At 31.2% G+C, this 16,718-nt stretch overlaps 6 protein-coding genes across 8 annotated transcripts; 3 read left to right on the top strand and 3 right to left on the bottom strand.

Moving 5' to 3' along the window:
- Positions 1-124: 124 nt before the first annotated feature.
- Usp8 (Ubiquitin specific protease 8) lies at positions 125-4,627 on the top strand. The gene is made up of 7 exons (XM_070635792.1): positions 125-268; positions 335-1,793; positions 2,605-2,735; positions 3,215-3,362; positions 3,427-3,492; positions 3,580-4,108; positions 4,276-4,627. The coding sequence occupies exons 1-7, from the start codon at positions 177-179 to the stop codon at positions 4,416-4,418; spliced, it is 2,568 nt and encodes an 855-aa protein (XP_070491893.1). The 5' UTR covers positions 125-176; the 3' UTR covers positions 4,419-4,627.
- A 646-nt stretch (positions 4,628-5,273) lies between these two features.
- On the top strand, positions 5,274-7,801 carry Sec6 (Exocyst complex component Sec6). The gene is made up of 2 exons (XM_070635793.1): positions 5,274-5,438; positions 5,588-7,801. The coding sequence occupies exons 1-2, from the start codon at positions 5,328-5,330 to the stop codon at positions 7,700-7,702; spliced, it is 2,226 nt and encodes a 741-aa protein (XP_070491894.1). The 5' UTR covers positions 5,274-5,327; the 3' UTR covers positions 7,703-7,801.
- Positions 7,802-7,916: 115 nt separating this feature from the next.
- On the bottom strand, positions 7,917-8,360 carry blp (mitochondrial import inner membrane translocase subunit Tim16). Its single transcript, XM_070636150.1, has 2 exons — positions 8,204-8,360; positions 7,917-8,140 (listed from the first exon to the last, which is right to left on the bottom strand). The coding sequence occupies exons 1-2, from the start codon at positions 8,358-8,360 to the stop codon at positions 7,917-7,919; spliced, it is 381 nt and encodes a 126-aa protein (XP_070492251.1).
- A 170-nt stretch (positions 8,361-8,530) lies between these two features.
- On the top strand, positions 8,531-9,710 carry LOC139087150 (GPN-loop GTPase 2). The gene is made up of 3 exons (XM_070635869.1): positions 8,531-8,762; positions 8,825-8,868; positions 8,929-9,710. Exons 1-3 carry the CDS (start codon positions 8,582-8,584, stop codon positions 9,607-9,609), a joined length of 906 nt encoding a protein of 301 aa, XP_070491970.1. The 5' UTR covers positions 8,531-8,581; the 3' UTR covers positions 9,610-9,710.
- LOC139087149 (serine protease inhibitor 77Ba-like) lies at positions 9,621-12,653 on the bottom strand. Of its 2 annotated transcripts, none has more exons than XM_070635868.1 (6): positions 12,551-12,653; positions 12,227-12,392; positions 10,893-11,667; positions 10,581-10,809; positions 10,088-10,525; positions 9,621-10,021 (listed from the first exon to the last, which is right to left on the bottom strand). In XM_070635868.1, the coding sequence occupies exons 2-6, from the start codon at positions 12,231-12,233 to the stop codon at positions 9,755-9,757; spliced, it is 1,716 nt and encodes a 571-aa protein (XP_070491969.1). In that variant the 5' UTR covers positions 12,234-12,392; positions 12,551-12,653; the 3' UTR covers positions 9,621-9,754. The 2 variants fall into 2 exon arrangements, with proteins under 2 accessions (XP_070491969.1, XP_070491968.1); XM_070635867.1 differs by having other exon boundaries at positions 12,484-12,645.
- A 1,340-nt stretch (positions 12,654-13,993) lies between these two features.
- On the bottom strand, positions 13,994-16,504 carry LOC139087098 (alpha-soluble NSF attachment protein-like). 2 transcript variants are annotated; one of them, XM_070635794.1, is made up of 5 exons: positions 16,344-16,504; positions 16,008-16,194; positions 15,810-15,941; positions 15,373-15,693; positions 13,994-15,206 (listed from the first exon to the last, which is right to left on the bottom strand). In XM_070635794.1, exons 1-5 carry the CDS (start codon positions 16,433-16,435, stop codon positions 15,057-15,059), a joined length of 882 nt encoding a protein of 293 aa, XP_070491895.1. In that variant the 5' UTR covers positions 16,436-16,504; the 3' UTR covers positions 13,994-15,056. The 2 variants fall into 2 exon arrangements, with proteins under 2 accessions (XP_070491895.1, XP_070491896.1); XM_070635795.1 differs by having other exon boundaries at positions 13,995-15,206; positions 16,008-16,191.
- Positions 16,505-16,718: the final 214 nt, after the last annotated feature.

Genomic DNA, 16,718 nt, shown 5'->3' with positions numbered 1-16,718 from the left:
TTAATTATCGCACTAAAATAGAGTTGTGATTAAATTTACCATTTAATATAAGAAAAAATTTCAAAAATTAACGGCCAGAAAAAATTTGAATTCCTCAACTAGTTCGGTTGTTTACATTAAAATTTTGTGAAAATTCTATTTTGTAGATAGTAGTAATTTAACTAATAAAACTCAAAATGAGTAATAATAAAAAAGGTCGAACGCTTAAAGAAATTGACGACGATGTAGAAAAAGTCAAAGATATGGTTAAAGGAAAGACCATTCAACAGTAAGCGAAAAAAATATGAAATTTTATCAACAAATTTTTTAATTGAATTTAAATGTTTTTTTTTAGAATATGTACAAGCGCTAAAAAGCTTGCGGATACAGCAGATATTTATGATAAAAAAGGGGATGCAGAGATGGCTTATATATGTTTAGGAAGATACATGAATTTATTGGCTCAGTTACAGCATAAAAAAGATTATCATACACAGAAAAGTTTCATTCGTACTACCATAGGCGGTAATCAGGAACAAAAAAGATTGATGGAAAAACTTGAAAAGTTGCGAGAAAAAATAAAAACACAACTTTCAAATGAAGAGGATATAGCAAATATGACTATTGAACCAAAAGTTACTGTGGAAGATCCAGTCATTGAAAAAATCCCCGAAATTCGTGAGACAATCACATGCGTCAAGCTTTACGAAATGATGGAGAAAGATAGTAGCAAAATTCTCATAATTGATACAAGGTCTAATGAAGATTTTATCAATTCTAAAATTGATTTCAAGTTTATTTGTAACGTTCCACAAGATCTTTGTGTACTTGGAATGACAGCAAATAAAGTCCAATTGGAATTGCCGAACGAATCAAAAGTGTTTTGGGAAATGAGAAAAGACCGGCCCATTATAGTTTTTCTTGATTGGCGTAGTAAATACTTTACTCGCAATTCGCCTGTCTGGCAATTAAGGAACATACTAAAGGAATATGATCCTGAGCTTGATAAAATTCCAGAAATGATTATTCTAGAGGGTGGATATGAAAATTGGTTGTTTACATATCCAATGAAATGTACTGACCCTCATGTTGAAATACCAAATGACATGAACCATTCAACTCCTACAGTTGAAGGCATTGAATATCCAACATTAGAAGATATTATTATGAAGGACCAATCATTCAATACACCTCGTGTTGATCGTTCTACTAAAGGAAGTGCAATTAAGGCATATGATAAGAAACTCTCAGAGAGTGAATTGTTGGAAGAAAAGGAAATTCTTATTAACAAATCCATTCAGAATGAGAAGGAACTCATGAAATTAGAACAAGATTTTGATGTAATTTCATCTAACAAGGAAAATGAGAATGATCCAAGTAAGCAGCAACAAATGCTTTATAAAATTTGGGAATTGGATATAAAACAAAAAGATTTTGCTTATCAACATCAAACGATTAACAATGAGTTGGAGAAAGTGAAGAAGTCGACAGGCTTGAGTCCGAAAATATCCAAGGTCGAGGATTTAGAAAATCGTTTAAAAATAAAAGAAGCTGAAGAGAAGAAATTACATGATGATCGCGAAAAGAAGAAGAACGAACGTGAAGAAAAATTGAGCATTGCTAGACAGAATAAACCACAATTTGATGATTATAAATCATTGACGAAAGCACCTCGAAAAAGTGAGCTGATCCTATCGCCTAGGAATCTCAATCAGAATTCAATTCCTCATTTTGATCGTGCCTCAAAACCAACTTTGCAAAATTCGCAGCTATTCTATGATAATCAAGACTTTGCACCTGTTTATCAAAAAGTGGTGAGCGTCATGACATTAATTAACATAATAAATCTCTCATGCGTACTCATCACGTGTTGCCACATTTCCAAAAATATCCATTTTTTTTGGCACAAACAAGAGGCATGACAAAGTATTCACACATTTCACATAACATAGTTATTGTACAATCAGATCCCAAAATCCAATTATGCTTTATTCTCACTATTAGATATATGTATTAGCAAGGAAGAAAGGTAGAACCGCAATTATACGAGTGAAAACTTTTTTATTTTCATTCTTTCTACTTTTCGTAATACACGCGTCCGACGAAAAACGATTGGCAACATAAATATCAATGTATCATCACGAAAAAATATTACTTGAGGTCAATCAGTCGTACAAATGCAGTCGATTTTAAAGGACATAAATTCAGTCGTGTTGTTCATTTGTGTTTTCTTAGCGAAAATAAGATAAAGAATCTTCAATCGGGATTAGAAAGAAGACGTGACATAAAAAAAAAATGTGATAAAATATTGAGTACATAAAGCAATTTAAGCATACATATTATTTTTATACCTACATATATATGCGAGCGCATCGCAAACGATCTCAATTTAATCAGGACGAAAGATAATATTGAAGGCAATACGGGCAATAATGCTTGAAACTGCGGGTGTTAAAATTAAATTCCCAAGCTATCGTCGATTGATAGTTAATTACCGTAGCAAGGTACGGTTCTTGCATGACTTGAATCCTTTGCAAATTGTAGCATTTTTGAATCACTTTATGATGCCATGAGAGATATTACATGTTAAATTACAAATATTAATCCAAGTTCTATCATTCACAGGAACGTGGCTTGACTGGTCTCAAGAATCTTGGAAATACGTGCTATATGAATAGCATAATTCAGTGCCTAAGTCATACACTCTCATTGAAACAATATTTATTGGAAAATGACTATGAAAAACAAATTAATAGGTAAGGTGTTATTTATACATACTTCTATTATTTTCAAGGAGTGCATTTTTTGCTCATTGAGAGTTTCTATATCCACTTACTTTGATGTTGAGAGACAACTTACTTTGATCCAGCTTTGATCATTAGTTCAATACAATTTTGCTGTTTTCTTAAAATTCTTTGATTCAAAAGTATTGAAAGCATGTTTCACAATAATTTAGCCGTTGCTAGCAAAATAGTAGAATTAAGGTCTATTAATGTGCGGTTTATAAAAGCCGCTTTAAAGTTTAGCAGAAACTAATACTTTCAAATATTTCAATTAGTTTCATTGTAAAATTCTTGTAATGGTGTTAGTGATTTTTGAAAATTTAACGGATTTTTATGAGTCATGACAAAATTTATCCTTTACTTTATGTCAATTTTGATCTATCATGAGCTGAGCCTCAATAAATTAAGCATCGACAGTAATAAATAATCCGATCCTTTAACATCATCCGCAGATCAAATAATACGAAGGGACATATTGTTAGGACATTAGCAGCTGTGATTAAAATGCTTTGGAGCGGTGAGTGCAAGTACATTTCCAGCAAGCACCTAAAGTCTGTCATTGGAGAACAAGAGCATTTATTCTGTGGATTTGATCAACAGGTACGGACACTAAATTTCACATAACTTCTACATGATTCCTAATAAAATGTTAATTAATTAACAGGATGCACACGAGTTTCTTGTAATGCTTATCGATTGGCTTCAATCGGATCTGCAGACTATTAATATGGTATGTAGGCAATATGATAATTTATTAACTCGGTAGGGAATTATTTTTGGATATTCTACTTCTTATTTCTCCTTCGACTAAATTCAGGCAAACAATATTGGACAGTCACCAGCGTCGGAAAAAGCATGGTTAGAATACACGAAGGCCAAAGAGAGCTTTATTCTTAGACTGTTTTATGGACAAATCAAAAGCACAGTCAAGTGCAAAGTATGCGGTGAAGAAAGTGCCACATTTGATACATTCTCAAACCTAAGCTTGGAACTTCCAATGATAAATATTGAGCGGTGTCACATCATGGATTGCTTTAATTTATATTTTAATGGTGAAAACATAAGTGGATGGAATTGTCCGCGATGTAAAGTACCTAGAGATGCGGTTAAGAAGTTAGATATATCAAAATTGCCGCCAGTTCTTGTTATTCATTTGAAGCGCTTCTATGCTGATTCATATTCATTCCGAAAGAAGTCTATTTATGTTGAGTTTCCATACGCGGACTTGGATATGCTTCAATATGTATCACCAAAAGAGCGAATGAGTGTTTCGGGTACAAATCATGTATACAATCTATACGCCGTTTCCAATCATTACGGCACAATGGAATCCGGGCATTATACAGGTAAGACATTTGAAATGATTCATAAGAATCAACGTGATTCCTTCAAAAATTTGCGTAACAAAATGAATGTAGACGTTTGTGTACGCAAATGATGCTTCACGTGTAGCTTGTTACTACATTGAATAATTATTGATTACTTTCCTCACATTCCTTTCCTTTTCTTTTAGCATTCTGTCGTAATGCAAGGCAAAATAAATGGTATAAATTCGATGACCATAATGTAACACAAATCGATAAGTCGGATGTTAAATCATCTGCTGCATATATTCTCTTCTATACTTATCTACCTGAGTCCCGTTTCATCAACTAGATACATTCTCTTTATTGGATTTTGATCTGTAAAATAAACATTTACGTATAACAACTGACAGCAGACAGCAACAGTTCTTCAGTATTTTTTTTTTTTTTGGAGAAACAAAACTTTTATGTTAATGGCTAATGTTATAAGCTTTATTATTTTTGATTCAATTATGATTGAATTTAAAAATAAAGAGATACTTATTATATATTTTAAAATTAGTTAAAGGTGTTCTAGTTCTTCATCTGAATCAATTTCCTCGAATTGAGGCTTTACATCTATTTCTATCATCTGTTGATTTATGAACTCTGATTGCTCTAGTTGATTATAGCTAAATGATGGATCTGGAGGACTAACAACAGGATTCGGTGGAATCACTTCCTGTTCCTCATTATCACTTAGATCAATACATTGAGTTAATTGGAGATTCTCTACCTGCAATTATTATCATATTAAATACTTTATTAAGGCTTTCAGATTATGTTATTTACCGCTAAAGAATTTATTGTTTGATTGACTTTCTCCAGCACTTTAATTAACTTTGTTTTAACTTCCAGTAGCTTTTTCTGTTCCTCAAGAACTTCATAAATTTCCTGTGGTGAAACTTTTGATTTATCCATATTAGATCTTTTGTCTGCTGTTTATGCTTGTAAATACAATATCTTTTTAACTGTTAAGTCATACATATAGCTGGTTTGTGCTTTATTTCAATCCTTTTTAGTAATTAATTTGTTTTTAAAACAAGCAAATTAAAAACACCGAATCTAGTAACGTTTGTAAACAAAAATATTGAAAAATTATCAAGAATTAGACTCTATGTTAACATTTATTGGATGTCGTCATCGTGCACTTAAAGTCTACGCCTTAAATTTTTTGTTTACATTTTTTGATTGTTGAAATTTTTTAAAAAAATTGCAAAATATGGATTTAAAATCCCTAGATAAAGAGGCAGAAGCAGCTGCTTTGACAGAAATAAGGAACATGTTTCAAAGAAGTGGACAGCTAGAAAAAATCGAACAATTTAGACATCGAGTAAGTCTTAATTAAAAATTAAATTTTCTGATTAGGAAAATTGAAGATTTATTTGAAATTTTATTCATAACTGGCTATTAAGCATTGAAATAAGCAATAGACATTACAAATTACCTTGTTTAAATCACAAATTATAACTTTTCTAACAGATCCAGCGAAAGAAAAACTCCGACGAAAGTTTGCTGAAATCAGCTTTAACACAGCAATTAAATTCTGTTGGATCTGGATTACAGTTGCTGCAATCAAGTTTAGTGATGGCAAAAGAAGTTGAGGATAGAATGATAAATATGCAAGAGCTGATCCAGGAAGTTCCAAAATTAAGCAATGATCTTGAAACAGTGAGAGAAGAAAATGCTAAGCATTCGCAGTATGTTACAGCTATGGAAAATTTGAAACATATATTCACAGTGCAATCAAGTGTAGAAAAAGCTATGGGGTGGATTGAAGAAGATAAATTATTGCTTGCTCATCAATGCTTATCGGATTTAGAAAATTCTCGTGATGATCTGTTATTTGAGCTACATAAACTAACTAAGCAAAATACACATGATAAAATTACGCTTAAATGCTATTTTGATAAAGTTGATAATGTGTCGAATGCATTACAAGAGAAGCTTCGCTTTATATTCAAGAGATTATTAAATACAGTACGAAAGGAACCAACAATTGTAGTTACAGCATTAAGAATAGTTGAGCGTGAAGAAAAGGCTGATCAGTTTGCATTACAACAGCAGAAGCTCACTGGATTTTTACCGCCTGCTCGACCAAAAGAATGGCGTTCTATGATTTTTAGAACCTTGAATGATACTGTCCAGGAACGAATTGAAGGATCCAATATTGAGAAACGTGATGAAAAATTGTGGCTTGTTAAAGATTTGGAGATCATGCGACAATTAATTTTAGAAGACTTGAAAGTTATTAAGACAGTTTGCATTCCTTGCTTCCCACCCTCATATAATATTCTTCAAGAATTTGTTAAAATGTATCATCGTGCTGTAGCTGGATTTTTGGAGCAATTGATTCAACGTGGTATTGAAGGAAATGAGTATGTTTCTTTGTTGTCTTGGATCATAAACACTTATCCAGGAAAGGAACTAATGTTACACCCTGACTTGAAGATTGACATATCACAAATTGAAAATATCCAACCAATTATGAAGGCAGAGACACTGAAATCATTAGAAGGTGCTTATTTGAAGACAATGGAAAAGAACTATACTGATTGGATGGATAAAACGGTTGAAACTGAAAAGTTAGATTGGCAGTCAGGAATGCCTGATCAAGATGATCAATTTTTCCATACAGCAAGTCCTGTTATCATCTTCCAAATGATTGATCAACATTTACAAGTAACTAATACTATAAGTCAGGATTTAACATTTGATGCTTTAGTGCTTAGCATTCAACAAGTAACATTATATGGCCAGAAATATCGCTTGGCAATAATTGATTTTAAGGAAAGACATTTCAAAGATAGAAGTCAAGTCCCATTCTTTACACAGCATATCATTACAATTGTCAATAACTGTCAACAAATCATGGAACTGGCACAGCAAATTAAACAACTTTACTGGCCTAAGACTAGAACTGATCATTATGAAGATTTTGAAAAACTTATTGAAACATTCCAATCATTAAGAGATGAAACTGCTTCATACTTACTCGAAGAAGCTTTCCTTGATTTGGAAATTCACTTTAATGAATTATTTACAGTCAAATGGATTGCAACAAGCATTGCTGTCGATACAATTTGTGTAACATTGCAGGACTATTTCCAAGACTATAATCATCTCCGTGTCCTTAACTTTGAATATGTCATTAAAGAAGCACAAAAAATGGTCGCAAAAAGATACCTTAAAGCAATGCTGTCTAAAAAGATCAGCAAGCCTAAAGTTGAATGCGAAGTGATTGTCAAGAAAATTATTAAGGAAATCAAACAAATTAAGCACTTCTTCGATAAAATAGCACCAAATGTGCTCAAAAATGACTCGCCATTTGATGTCATAATTGATTTAGCACAGCTTCTTAATTGCGACGTAGAAATGATAATTCTCGATTTGCATACTTTATTAACTAACTATCCATCAATTAGCGAGGACCATTTAATACGGCTATTCTATATTAGAAATGAGATCAAATCCAATGACATTAAGGAGAAAATTAATGATGCTTTCAAGTCACGAAAGACAACTGTTAGCACACATGACAAACTTGGAAGTACTATTTTCAAGGAAATTGTTTTTGACAAATTATGGCCAGTATAAGCTTCTTGCATCTACACAACTCCTACATATTAATCCACTGTTATCACTTATTTAATCATACATTAAGCTATAAATAAAGATCAAAAATTATTAATAATAATAAAAGGATATAACAACATGATTTACAGCAAAGCAGGACTGCTTCAAAATTATAAACTAGAATATTTTATTCAGATATTAAGGAATTTCACAATGCTACTAAGATACTTCACTATCATTCGTTCTCTTTAGATTGTTTCTTTTCTCCAGTATCTGCCGCTTTATTTTTCATCTCCTCTTCGAGCCTCTCTTTCGCTCGGAACACTTTTGATTGAAGATAAAAGGAACCGCTTTTAGACTTGTCATTTACCGCAAATAAATGGTCAAAATTCTTCTGAATCTCCTCAGGATCTAATTTATTTACATTCAAAATTTGTTGTGCTTCTTCAAGTGTCAATCCTAGATATTTTCATAATTATGATATTAGTATCATTTTAATGGAAATTAAAGTATAACTATCACCTGTCCTTGTTGTAGCGGCTCTAGTTGATGAACTACTATTCTGATTTCTTTTTGCTGCTTCTTGACTCGCTGCTATTTCTTGTTTCAAAGCTCTTGCGAACGCTCTTCCTATTACTTGACCACCTAAAACAATTATTTGTGCAATATACTTTGCCATTATCTAGTTCCTTTCTTCGATTAAGTCTGTTAATGCAATTAAATTATCATTATACTTTATGCAAGCAATATTTATGTGAAAAATATTATGTTCACTGAACAGACTTTTTAAAAAGTTCAAATTAGAACTTCTTACCATGAGTTTTTTGAATTTTTGAACTAACGGACATTTTTTGTTTACATTTTTATTTTGTCGCAATAAAATAATAATTTTTATAAATCATGGATAAGAAACTTAAAATAAAGAAACAACTTTTTGGACAGCTTGTTATTGGACCTCCTGGATCTGGCAAAACAACATATTGTCATAAAATGTTCGAGTTTTACAAGGAATTGCAACGAAATGTTAGTATAATTAATTTAGATCCAGGAAATGAAAATATGAACTATACACCTGAAATAGGTAAATATTATCTTTGTGAAATGCTTAAAACTGTTTAAATTACAAAATTTAATCGTTTGTAGATATAATGGAATTAATAACAGTAGAAGATGCAATGAATCATTTTGTAAGTTTGATTAATTTCATCATTTATCATAATAGTATGTTAATCACAATAATTTTACAGGATCTGGGTCCAAATGGAGCTTTGATGTATTGTATGGAATTTCTCGAGAAAAATTTTGAATGGCTTCTAAAGAAAATGGAAAAATCAACAGCAAATTACATCATTTTTGATCTGCCAGGTCAAGTAGAACTTTATACACATCATCAATCTATGCGGAATATATTTGAGAAATTAGAGACCTATGGATATCGTTTATGTACTGTGAATTTGATAGAATCACATTATTGCAGTGAACCACATAAATTTATTTCTGCCTTATTGTTGTCTCTCCACGCAATGCTTAACATGGGACTTCCACACGTCAATGTCTTATCTAAAGCTGATCAAATTAAGGAACATGAAGGAAAAATGCTTTTTAGTATAGACTATTATACAGAAGTTCTTGATCTTCAATTCTTATTAGATGCAATGGAAACAAAACCTGAATTTAAGAAGTATAAAAAGCTTAACGAAGCAATTGTGTCATTAGTAGAAGGATATAATCTCGTTTCATTCCAACCACTTGATGTGAATCGTACAGAAAGCTTAGCACGATTGCGGAAGCTCATTGACAAAGCAAATGGCTACGTTTTTGGTGATAAGGAGGAACAAAATATCAATACAATGTTAGCGTGTGCTATTGGTGCAGAAAGTAGCAAAGAAAAGTATGTCAACGATTATCAGCCATACTTAAATGAATAATAATTTTAATCTTTTGTAAGAATTTAGTTTTATTTATTTTAAAAATTGGTACCCAAAAATAATCAAAGTAAAAGTTAATAAAAACAAGGGCTTAAGGCTTACAGATCAGAGTATTAAATTCGCGTAGGTAGAAAAAAGTTTAAAATTAAAACAATGCTGGAGATTGATAAATTCCACAGAATAGCATGAGTCTAGTTGATTTATCAACAATGAAGTAGATGAATGGTCTGTTAGCATGAAACTTTGGTGGCGTTGCTTTATTTGCAAATATCGAAGTTGTCACGGCAGATGCTTCAGTTCCTTTTTCATCAACACGAATTTTAGTCTTGTGAAGAACCGATGAGACAAAATAATTGTTGTTAATTCTGTTAAGATTGGCGTGTGTTTGATCAAAGAGATCTTTAATTCCCAACTAGACAATATAAAATAATGAAAGTTAATAAATTTTCTTTATATGCATGGTCAACTAATATCTTACTTCTTGTAAATTTGGCACCAGGTTAATTGATGTCTCGACTTCAAAACGAGGAATGTGCACTTCGACCTCATCGTCTTCATATTCTTCTTTGGCTCTTTTTAATTCTAGCAAAACTTTTTCAAACCCAAACTGGTAGATTTTGTCAATTGCATCATCCAATTTTAGACCTTTTCTTGGTAACGCAAGTATCATTGAAATACGATCATCATTCCCTTGATCTGGACCTCCATTATTTCCATAGGGCAATTCAATGAAATATGAGCCTAAATCTCTAATTGCTGCAAAGGGGAATGGTCCACGTTGGAACATCATGTTAACATTTCCAATAACCTTTTTATCCTCATAGTCTTTAAACGGTTCTTGTTTGGTGAATGAAGTATTGAACACACTCTTCCAATTTCCTTGAAAATTGATTCCAGACAATAAAATTAATTGTGCCTGTAAGATTAATATTATATTAATCAGACATTAATCATCATATAAACTTATATACCTTAAGCAAATCTTCTCTTGTCACAGCTTCTCTAATCTGTCCATTAGTATTTTTTGAAACTAAATCGTTGACCTCCTTCAATGTGCCATCAATGTTTTTAAAGTTAACAGGAATATAGTCAGCATCATAAATTTTTTCTACAATATCTTCATATTCTCTTCCAATTGGTCTATTTACATCTCCGATTAATGCAGAAAATTGACGCAAAGTGACATCAGCTCCACTGCGACTGTAATCAAATTATTTATTAATCCACACAAAATAACGGAATTTCCAGAAATATATGGAAAATACTCATCATTATTGACTTACTTTAGTGCTAAATTAGAATATTGATGGAAATCACGTGTACGTTGTCTACTAATAAGCCCTAAAGTGGTATTAATTTCATCATATGTATTGCCAGAGGCTCCTTCAGCAATTAGGACTAATAAATTATGAATAGATTGTGGGGAAATCATAAAGTTTCCAGTCTCACTTAAAGCCAAATATGCAAACAAATATAAGGCAAACTTTTCAGCATTGCTTGTAAGCTCTTTATCCCACATTAATTTGCGATTATTAATGTCATCAAAGCGTGGTGGAACAGCTGGAGGTCTTGGAGATCTAGAGGGAGTTTTGTTTGGTGGACTTCTTGATGTTATTTCTTGATTGCTGTTATATGCATTAGGGTCATCTCCCATCATTCCAAATCTTGTTTCAAGACCAGGTTTTGGCACAGTTTGGTAATTGATATTTGACTGAGCAGGTCTTACAGACTGTTGTTGATTTATGCTATAAGGTTTTTGATAATTTTGTTGTGTTGGATACTTTTGCTGGGTATTTTGATAACTTTGTTGAGGGTAGCTTGATTGCGGCTGATAACTTGGTTGTTGATTTGCATAATATTGTGGTTGTTGATAAGTCTGTTGCTGAGTTTGATATGTTTGAGGATATTGATTAATTCTTTTTGAAGGATCAGAATAGTAAGATTGTTGCTGTGTTCCAGTATAACTTTGCTCTCCTCGATAACTTTCACCTCTTGAATGCTGTCCATTGACATTGAGAGTAAAGGCACTCAAAAACAGCAGAGTGCATATCGATGTCCCTAAAAGAACAAATATTATTATAATCTTGGCTTAAAATTTGATGGAAATGGAAAGTGGATGATCACCGATGGAATGTGAAATGCTGATTTAGTGACCGTCAACATGTGCTGTACCCTTATTAAATTTTACAAAGATCAGATATTATTGAAATTGGGAGACAGATATCCCTTACACTACCATGATCTGTTCTGAAGCTTTAAATGTGAACGTGATATTTGACTTGGTCATATTGTTCCTATCAAAACTATTACTCTAGTTAGTGCAGCTATAAAATTCACACAGTGCTAATGATTTTTTTTTTAATAATTAAAAAAAAAACCTTTAATTCAAGAATAGCTTCAGATTAAAGAATTAGCATCAAAATATGATTTTCAAAATAAAATGAATCGTAAAGGTCAAAGAAATGATTTTTGTTATGTATAAGATTTTTTTTCCCTCAAGGTCAGACTTGATATTTTTTTTTGTATTCATTCAACAGAAGAGAAGAAGAGAAAAGAAAACATTCTCAAGAAGTAAAGTCAAGAGACGTGATACCATAATAATAATAAGTTTACTTACTAAGCATTTTGTTGACTTGTCCTTAGTAATTGCAAGAACACTTGTCTATTTCTCCTGTTTTTCAACTTTATTTTTATGTCCAAAAGGCAAAAAAAAATCACACGACAATGACAGAAGAGTGCTTGATCGTTTTACTTAATAACCTGTTTTGTTTGTTTCCGATGAGCTAAGAAATTTAAATATTTTTTTTTCTTTAATGTTGGTATAAAAATATTAATAACTTAATGTTGTCAAGAGTATTTTACTCAAATTCTTACTTATTTCATCTTATAGTCTCAAAAAAATTTCTCAGTATGTATTTATTTCTTCATACTTAGAACTCACAATGACATAGTACTCTTTTTGGGGAATTCCGTGATTATCAATAAGCACTATTGATCGACACACGTTAACACTTCGGCAGTTACTGAAAGACTGAGTAAAATTCTCTCAGAGACGAGTATATGACTAGGTTCCAGCAAACAGGGGCTTAGTATTCAACATTCATTTGGAATGATCATATTTTGGGGGTTATTCGTTAATTACGACTGACTAGGAATTTAATTGTTTTTAATTATGCTTACTATTTCTAAGCTTGCAGCATTCGTGTATTTCCATTGATTTGCTATCGCACTTGAAATCTGATATTTAGATCCTTAATTTATTAAGAAGTATTGAAAGACATCAATCATCATTCTGGTGTTCCTGTTTGAGGTGCTATATCCTTTAAGTTTGTATCCTCGATGACAAACTTTCGATACCAAACCCCTGATTAATTCTCATCTGATATAACACTAGAAATACTCAATGCATCTATAATATTTTGGTTTCCTTCTGAGAAAAGAGAAAATGATGATCATTGCTGCAAATAATTTAAAATTATCTAGAGTACCTGAATAGAATTAATTTTATAGTTGATCACGGGCGTTAACATAGAACATAGCCTCCCAAAACAGGTTAAATTTTCAAAAAAATACAATACCGATTCTTGTACTCAGTGTGACTTTAATTAACTGCATTTAAAAATAAATGTATTTCCATTATTATTATTTTTGTTATTACCGCAAAACCTCATAGAGCCTCTTTGAGAGAATATTAAACTGTATTGATAATTAAACCTGTTTTGTTAACACAATTCTAAATCTGACGCATGCAAAGTAACGAAGGTGATTTGAGGAATTGTCATTTGGACAATTTCAGCGCATTTTGCAGATATAATTAATTCAATCCATGAAACTAATAGGTCATCGGTTAAGAATTAGCGACTTAGTATGCATATTCCTGGATCTAACTTAATGAAACTAAATAAAACTAAATTGCGTCTATTTCTTTAAATCTTTGCATTTAAGTGCATACCCAAACTCAATGAAAGAAGACATTCTGTCTTATGCCTCTCAAAACAGAACAATTGTATGTGACTTCCTTGACTTTTAGACACTAAAGATCAACACAAATTATAACAATTTTCAAGTAAATCACGTTTCTGTTTTTCCACAAATACTTTTTTGGGCTTAATCAACCAATAAACAATATAAAAATTTGTTAAAACAAATACAATATCAAGTCAATGTGCTAAGAGGTTCTTGACATACACGATTGAAAAATAAGCTCAAGAGATTTACTCAATACTATCAAGACGAGAGATAATGTCCTAATATTTCTAATCATAGAAGCAAAAAAGTTCATTAAATGCTCTTTAAAACTCTTGAATACTTCTTTCTTTATTATTAGATTTTAAATGACTTTTTCATACTTCATCTTAATTAATATATTTAATAATTTATAATTAATTTTAAATACTTATCTACAATCAATATATTCGTTCATTTACTCTTATCCATTAAAATATCAAAACATAAAAATTGGTGTCGATGATAAAGAAAGAACTAAAAAATATTATGAATATCATACAAAAGACCCAAAAAATGACTCAAAGCGGTTTTTAACATAAATTTTAAATTTATGAAGGAACTAACAGGTTGAAAATTACACATAGTAATCATGCTTACTTTGATCAAGAGCTAGAAGTCGAGTCGATTCAAGTCGACTAAATGTTTAATTAATATGCTTCTCAGGTTACTTCCAAATTATATAGTTCGTAGTAGCTACTATGGCATTTTGATCCAAGTAATATTAATTCACATCAAATTTCAAATTGATAGCCCCTTAAAATATGATAAATGATTGAAAATCACAAAATACTCATTTATTTAATTATATTAATCTATTATTTTATGATTTTCTCTAACAGGCTAGACATTAGATTCTAGATCTGTTAAAGATTTATTTTATCATTATTACGATTATTAGACTTATGCTGTATGCAATAAGTGATATTTATTCATGCAAATTTTATCGAGGAGTGTAGAAATTTAAGATATTATCATAAGTAAGCTACTTTATGCAAGTCGACAATGTATATTTTACACATTCGAGATAAAATTAATATGTGAAGAAGTAGAAAAAACCCATGAGTCATAATGTAATAAAACAAAAGCTTCATTCCAACTAAGTTAGTATAACTAAATAAAACATTTTCTTAAACAAAATAAAAAATAGGATTTTTATATTTTTTTAATAACAGTCAAATAAGCAATAACATGATTTCTTTTAACTTATCTCTAAGGATATATTTATATATCAGAATTGTATCTCGTTATCAGAATGAAAATTGGTAAAAACAAAAATGGATACATGCTTCACATTGCTCCTAAAAACGATTAGGACTTTTTTTTTTTTAATTTTTCAATTTATGCTAATAAAAACGACATAAAATGGAATTTTTTTTTGTTTTTAGTTTTTTTTACTTTGAGTTTCGACAAACAAGAGCATTGATTATGTGATAAGAAATTTATCGTAAATCGGGATTATCATTATGTTGTTTCTTAATTCTCAAAAGCATTGTCGTGTACCATTGATCCAAACGCGAAATGCTATCATAATCTTTTACTGCTTCTGTGTAACCGTCAATATTTTGCTCTTCCAAATGTTCGACGAGTGTCTAAACAAACAGAAAATTGTATTTTTCATGGTCAACAGATAGTTTACAAACAAATAATCAAATGATTACAAGCAGTTCAAGGTTGCGCCAACACTAATTCACGTACCGAGAACTACATGCACTATTTGATTGTTGACATCATCACAAACTAAAATATATTACTCACCTTAACCAATTTAAATTCACGGGAATCCTGAAAAGCTGGATACTGTTGTGCATATTTATCCAATGCATGCTGTGCATTTAACAAGTCTACGCTCAAATGACACAATGATGCACGAAAGAAATATTCTTTAGCACTGTACTTGAGTAATGAGCTGTCAAGACATGAAGCAGCAACAGATTCGTAAATATTAATGGCCTTATCGTAGTCCTCTAATTGAGCTGCATATTGGGCAACTTTAAGCATGCACTTATTTGCAGAACTTGTTGACTCTTCACCCTTGAAATAATCAGCTGCTTGCTCATAATGTTGAACGGCGCGATGCTATAAAAGATTGAAAAATCAATAATGCTTTTGTTTTCTTTCTTCTGCTTTCCTTTTTGGGTCAAATATATGTATGTATATAGACAGAGACAATTGAATAAAAAATTTATACTTACCAAATCATTTGCTTCATTTTCAAACATCTCAGCGATCGATTGATGGTGTTTTGCGGCCATTGTGAAACGGCCCATATCAGTGTAAATATCGATTGCCTTTAATAAACATGCTACAGCTTCGTTAGGATCAACCTTTGTGGATTAAATTCAAAATTCCTTTAGTATAGAATTGAGTGTCCAAATTAAAATTATTTTTACCTTCTTGTAGCAATTTGATGCATCGACAAAATTAGTTGCAGCATCATGACGACTTCCTGCTTTTGCATGTAAGTTAGCTGCTTCGCAAAAAGCAGATCCAGCTTGTTGCCATTTCTTTGCCATTTTGAACATGTTGGCAGCTCGATGATAACATTCGATTGCATCGTCTACTTTATTAGCTCCACTACTTAAGAATCAAAATATGAAATAATATCGAAACAAGATGAAGAGGACAAATGGAAAAATCGACACAAAGAAAATTATTGTGAAATTCAGTTTCCATGATAACTTTGTTAAATTTTTTACAATAATCTGTTGACTAAGCTGATTTCTTACCCAAACAAAGATCCAAGGAATCCTTTTGATGAATTGAGCTTCTTTTCAGCCTCAGCAATAAGTTGAAGAGCTTTCTGTTCGTTATCAGCCATGGTTTAATGAATTTTCCTATTTTATTCTCAATTTATTGATTTTTCTTTTGAAAAAAAAACTTTTTAGTTTTTTACCCCTGATTGATTATAAGGGGCGTGAAAAAGCTCTATTTACAAGGTTTGGAAATCTGCGCAAAGTTAAAATATTTTTAAATTCATTAATTAACTGTTTGTACAGTATATTTGATAATTATGTAAACATTTTAAGGTTTCAGTAAGCAAAGTTCATGCAGTAACTGTTAATGTGACCAAATTATTATTAAGAAAACAATTTATTTTTAAA

The sequence above is a fragment of the Chironomus tepperi genome, unplaced genomic scaffold, assembly GCF_022539635.2.
Source record: "Chironomus tepperi strain 1889 unplaced genomic scaffold, CSIRO-AGI_Ctep_v1 contig_100, whole genome shotgun sequence".
Lineage (NCBI taxonomy): Eukaryota > Metazoa > Arthropoda > Insecta > Diptera > Chironomidae > Chironomus > Chironomus tepperi.
This window is presented reverse-complemented; position numbering and strand designations above follow the sequence as displayed.

What these genes read in the sequence shown, in the direction of transcription:
- LOC139087149 (XM_070635868.1), bottom strand. An exon ending in TATTCTAATTTAGCACTAAA is followed by an intron (nt 10,810 to 10,892) that starts GTAAGTCAATAA and finishes ATTTGATTACAG; the next exon opens with TCGCAGTGGAGCTGATGTCA. An exon ending in CAAGAGAAGATTTGCTTAAG is followed by an intron (nt 10,526 to 10,580) that starts GTATATAAGTTT and finishes TTAATCTTACAG; the next exon opens with GCACAATTAATTTTATTGTC.
- LOC139087098 (XM_070635794.1), bottom strand. Translation starts at nt 16,435, where the DNA reads ATGGCTGATAACGAACAGAAAGCTCTTCAACTTATTGCTGAGGCTGAA. An exon ending in TTCCTTGGATCTTTGTTTGG is followed by an intron (nt 16,195 to 16,343) that starts GTAAGAAATCAG and finishes TTGATTCTTAAG; the next exon opens with TAGTGGAGCTAATAAAGTAG. An exon ending in AAAATGAAGCAAATGATTTG is followed by an intron (nt 15,694 to 15,809) that starts GTAAGTATAAAT and finishes AATCTTTTATAG; the next exon opens with CATCGCGCCGTTCAACATTA.
- Usp8 (XM_070635792.1), top strand. Translation starts at nt 177, where the DNA reads ATGAGTAATAATAAAAAAGGTCGAACGCTTAAAGAAATTGACGACGAT. An exon ending in CACCTGTTTATCAAAAAGTG is followed by an intron (nt 1,794 to 2,604) that starts GTGAGCGTCATG and finishes TATCATTCACAG; the next exon opens with GAACGTGGCTTGACTGGTCT. An exon ending in TCTGTGGATTTGATCAACAG is followed by an intron (nt 3,363 to 3,426) that starts GTACGGACACTA and finishes ATTAATTAACAG; the next exon opens with GATGCACACGAGTTTCTTGT.
- blp (XM_070636150.1), bottom strand. Translation starts at nt 8,360, where the DNA reads ATGGCAAAGTATATTGCACAAATAATTGTTTTAGGTGGTCAAGTAATA. An exon ending in AGCCGCTACAACAAGGACAG is followed by an intron (nt 8,141 to 8,203) that starts GTGATAGTTATA and finishes GAAAATATCTAG; the next exon opens with GATTGACACTTGAAGAAGCA.
- Sec6 (XM_070635793.1), top strand. Translation starts at nt 5,328, where the DNA reads ATGGATTTAAAATCCCTAGATAAAGAGGCAGAAGCAGCTGCTTTGACA. An exon ending in TCGAACAATTTAGACATCGA is followed by an intron (nt 5,439 to 5,587) that starts GTAAGTCTTAAT and finishes CTTTTCTAACAG; the next exon opens with ATCCAGCGAAAGAAAAACTC.
- LOC139087150 (XM_070635869.1), top strand. Translation starts at nt 8,582, where the DNA reads ATGGATAAGAAACTTAAAATAAAGAAACAACTTTTTGGACAGCTTGTT. An exon ending in GAACTATACACCTGAAATAG is followed by an intron (nt 8,763 to 8,824) that starts GTAAATATTATC and finishes AATCGTTTGTAG; the next exon opens with ATATAATGGAATTAATAACA. An exon ending in AAGATGCAATGAATCATTTT is followed by an intron (nt 8,869 to 8,928) that starts GTAAGTTTGATT and finishes ATAATTTTACAG; the next exon opens with GATCTGGGTCCAAATGGAGC.